The 4413-nt window shown below is 37.6% G+C and overlaps 1 protein-coding gene across 4 annotated transcripts in view; it reads left to right on the top strand.

Moving 5' to 3' along the window:
- pcgf3 (polycomb group ring finger 3) overlaps window positions 1–4413 on the top strand; it is a 62690-nt gene that overhangs the window by 39963 nt on the left and 18314 nt on the right. For all 4 annotated transcript variants that reach the window (XR_534757.2, XR_534756.2, XR_534755.2 and 1 more), the window contains exon 8: window positions 2144–2281. Coding sequence is in view for 1 of the 4 variants with exons in the window: in XM_008421162.2 (XP_008419384.1) it covers window positions 2144–2281 (138 nt within the window). In the remaining 3 variants the exon portion in view is untranslated. The remainder of the gene's footprint in view (window positions 1–2143; window positions 2282–4413) is intronic.

Here is a 4413-nt window from a genome sequence, read left to right as displayed (position 1 = left end):
TATTCATTTAATAAATTAAATTATCGTTTTGTTTCTGTTAGCTCAGATTTTTGCGAGTTTAAAGAACAGAGAGAGGTTAGAAAAAGTTACAGAGCTTCAGAAGATTCACGGCAGCATTTCTAGGCAGGTAGGATGAGGAAGAGGAGCCCCTCTTCCTCTCCTGGGTAAGTCAGGTGTGAGAGTCAACAGGCGAATCGCCGCGCATGAACACTTGGCCTCCTGGACGACCTTTCAGAGCGAAACCTTGTGGTGCAAGGCGCTGCCGGAGGAAACCAGTAAAACCAGAGTCCGGTAGTAACTGTTACTCAATTACATTTACTGAAGTATTTTTTACTTCACTGTAATTTTATCGCTACTCTTAGTTGAGTAAAATTTCCGGATTCTCTGTTCACTGAATGAAAAACAAACGTTTTAACCAAAAATTCACCATGAAAAGACACAGACTTGCTGTTTGTTAAAGTTTTATATCGAAAGAAACTGATTTGGAAAAATGTTCTTTTGCCTGATTTTGTTATTTTTTGTTACTTACCTGAATTACTGTCAGTTTGGGCCTTAAAATACCAACATTTCCACTTAATTTTATATTTTGGTCCTTCTGATGACGTAACTTTTAAATATTGAATGATCGATAATTTGATCAGTTACTCAGTACTTGAGTAAACTCTTTACCAAATACTTCTTTCTCTTGCTTGAGTACAATTATCTCTGCTACCAACTCACACAAACAAAACTCGAGAAATCACGGTTTCTCAAGATGCTGCTTAGATTTGAAGTCAAATCTTTCTGCATATCGGTTTATGCAGAAAGAATTGCATTTGTGTATTTAAAAAAATAGCTGTGAATTTTCTCATTGACGCCACTTGAGGCCTCAGACGTCCAGAGTTGAAGCTCGAGCAAATATTCAAAATGAAAAAGTTGCGTCAGATCTCTGCAACAGCTCTGTAATGAGCCTGAAGCTTTTTATGCGCGCCTCACAAAGCACACACTGTGTTTTCTTTGCTCTCCTCTCTCTTGCATCAGTGCATTTGTGTGTTTAGCTGCAGGAGCCCTCCTTGGCTCCGCGGACCCGTCGGTAATGTACTATAATGTTATAAAAGTGCCTCGCAGGCCGCCATCGAGCCGCCGCGGAGTCCAGATCACCAGCAAGGCTTTTATTTTACATTATGAGCTTCCCCTCACTGCCAGCGCCACTGGAAACCAGACACACTGAGATGTTGGTCTTTGCTTATTGAAGGGCAGACTGTTCGGCAAAGCACTGCCGCTGTTTATTTGAGGATGTTTAAACAGGAGGGTTGTCGTCGCCTCCTGTCTCCAAAAAGAGGAATGAAAAGAGACAGTCGCACATGAAGAGCTTCGTTTCCCTATTGTTTTGTCTCTTGACATGTGAGTCCCAGTCATGATAATGGTTTCTGACCACGCGCCGTTTCACCTGAGGGGACAAAACAAATTCACAGGCCGGTGGCAGGGAAAATCGGTGACATTCAGGAAGCCAATAGCAGATTAACTTCACTGATTCAGCCAGCTTTGCTTGTGAAAGCAGAATAGAGCATCTCTCTCTTCTATGGCTGCAACTAACAGTTGTTTTTTTTATACAATATTAGAAATACTTTAAAATGTGCAAAAAAGTTTTTTAAAATTTAGCAGAAAATACACTGTTTACCTAAAATGCATTGAAATGTATGTATATATTTTGACTTAATTACTCCTCTTTCTGCGTTCTCTTGCATACTCCAGGTAATGATGATCATATTAATTTACAACTATTTTAATTACTCTGATTAATCGCGATTAATCGTTTCGTCCCCATATGCAACTTCTGCCTACAGTAGATCTACACTGTTGTGCAGTACTGATGTACTGGAACAATAACTTACGTTCTTTTAGCAGGTGGTCTTTTTTATTTTTTAGAGAGATTTTAGAGTTAATCATGTACTCTAGTTAATGATTAATCAATTACTAAGTTAGTTGATTAACAATCGATTAATCATAATTTATCAGATTATTTCAGCCCTTCTTCCACAGATGCTAAAAGTTATCTCTCCCAGCAATGATCACAACGCTGCAACGCTTCTGTAAACTGATAATATAAACATGTATGGATTTGCGCAGGTCATATAATCATCATTTTTCTTTTGTCCAACAGGTCAGCATCTGCCTGGAGTGCAACAGCAGCAAACTTCGAGGTCTGAAACGTAAATGGATCCGCTGCTCGGCACAAGCCACCGTCCTCCACCTCAAAAAGTTCATCGCCAAAAAGCTTAACCTGACATCGTTTAACGAGGTACAGAAAACGACGCGTGCATGGCTGAATCTCACCGAGTCACAAAATCTCTAAGAGTCTATTTATTTCTGCAATTCTTCCATAGAATCTAAATTTTATATCTTTGTGATTCACACAGCGATATATTGCTAAAAATAGTATATTTTTACAGGTTGCTAGATCCAAGTATATCAGTGGAAAATTGAGTGGAAGGAAAACGTGAGACTGCCTTGTTTTAACTTAATTGTATTGTTTCTATGTCCAAAGTTTGATGCTGGAAAGGTTTGGAAACTCTCCTTGAAAATGCTTGAAAAGTGCTTGAATTTTCCTGTTGGACAGATTTGGGTAATTTATCTTTTAATTTGCCAATTTAAGGCTTTGCTTTGTCATTATTTATAGATTTTCAAGTACAACAGGAAGAAAGAACCACAAGATGTAATGTTAAAAAAAAACATTTTATATATAGTTTTGTCTGCAAGCTTACTCCTGGGAAGCAAAAATCTACGTGGCTGAGATGGGGCTGAATGTTTATTCAAATTAATTGTTATATAAAATAATAATCAATTAAGTTAGTAATGGATTAATTATTAAGTGGCGTACACAGACTCTTGAAAGGGCAAATTAACATATTCAGATCAGTAAACTATACAAAGAATAAATATATTTTGCATTTAAGATGCTAAATATTTGTCTGCAAATATTTTCTACCCAAAACTCCTAAAGCGACAGTTTTAACTTCACCTGGTTCAAATTGTGCTAAACAAATTCCTATTAATTCATATATTAATCCAAAATATAATCAGCAAATTAGTGGATGGTGTGTTTTTATTTGTAGCATCTTTTGCTACAAATAATCACTCGTTCATTAAAGGAATGCTATGTTGTAGCATTTTAGGCAATAAAATTGATGGTTTCTGATTTTAAAAAATATTTATTTGCTTATTGAACAGCAAAAAATTGTGTAAAAAATGCTTTAGTGGTTAAATGAAAAATATGGTAATTTTTTTAACCGATTAGTCGATTAATCGTGAAGTTTAGAGGAAATTTCTTGAATCTTCCTGCTTCTTTTACAAGATTAAAATAAAGTTTTTCCTTTTTAAGCTGTGACTCATTCGTGCCCTTTGTGTTTGGTATAATTTGCATGAAAACAAGCCCTCATGATATCTAATTTTTCTATTTATTGTCTTCGCCGCCCCGTTCAGAGCAGCGGGGGGGAGGCGAGAGTGGGCGATAATCTGACAGATGGATTTTTAGATATGGCTGTGAGAAATCGCCACAATCGCCTTCTCGTTGCCTATTTTTCCCGTTTTTCCTTCGTGTCTTTTAATATTTTGGCTGCCACACAGATGAGTGGGTCGACTCCATCAGATCGTCGGCTTGCGCTTTACCCCTCCGGCTATTGTTGCGTCGTTCACCGACTGTGAAAAGATGCTTGAAACGACTCTGGGTTTTAAAACCGAGAGCATAAACACACCCGTTTAAATTTATCCGCAGGACGTCTGGTGCGTAATAATTCAAGAAGAATAGGAACGTTAAAGGTTAGATAGAAACCAAGAAGGGAGAAAATAATCCTATCAGATGGTTAAATTCAAATTAAAACTACAAATGTGCCACATAGATCAGTGCTGGAAGTCGATGAGAAACGACCAGAACTTTGTCACATTTGTCCTTGTAATGATGTGAAATTTTATTTGTGGAGCAATTCTCCAGAACTTCTTCATTTTCCTCATTCAGAACCATTAATAACGCTGAAATTTATGTGTAATATGTCAGTAATATTTCAATATTTACTGTTTTTAAGTGTAAGAAGAAAAGCATCAATACAATGTTTACGTGAAATTTTGTGCAAATTTTCTTTGATTGTATTATTAATCATTAATCAACTCTAGTTTTAAAATGATCCAAAAATAATCAGAACAGCCAAAAATTTAAATAAAATGAGTGTTGATGAACCTCATCCATCCATCCATTTTCTTGCACCCTTTTTCCCTCAGTGGGGTCGGGAGGGTTGCTGGTGCCCATCTCCAGCCAACGTTTCGGGCGAGAGGCGGGGTCACCCTGGACAGGTCGCCAGTCTGTCGCAGGGCAACACAGAGACACACAGGACACACAACCATGCACACACACACTCATACCTAGGGGCAATTTGGAGA

This window comes from Poecilia reticulata, linkage group LG10 (assembly GCF_000633615.1).
Source record: "Poecilia reticulata strain Guanapo linkage group LG10, Guppy_female_1.0+MT, whole genome shotgun sequence".
Lineage (NCBI taxonomy): Eukaryota > Metazoa > Chordata > Actinopteri > Cyprinodontiformes > Poeciliidae > Poecilia > Poecilia reticulata.
The sequence above is the reverse complement of the archived record's forward strand: the minus strand, read 5'-3'. Positions and strand labels throughout refer to the sequence as shown.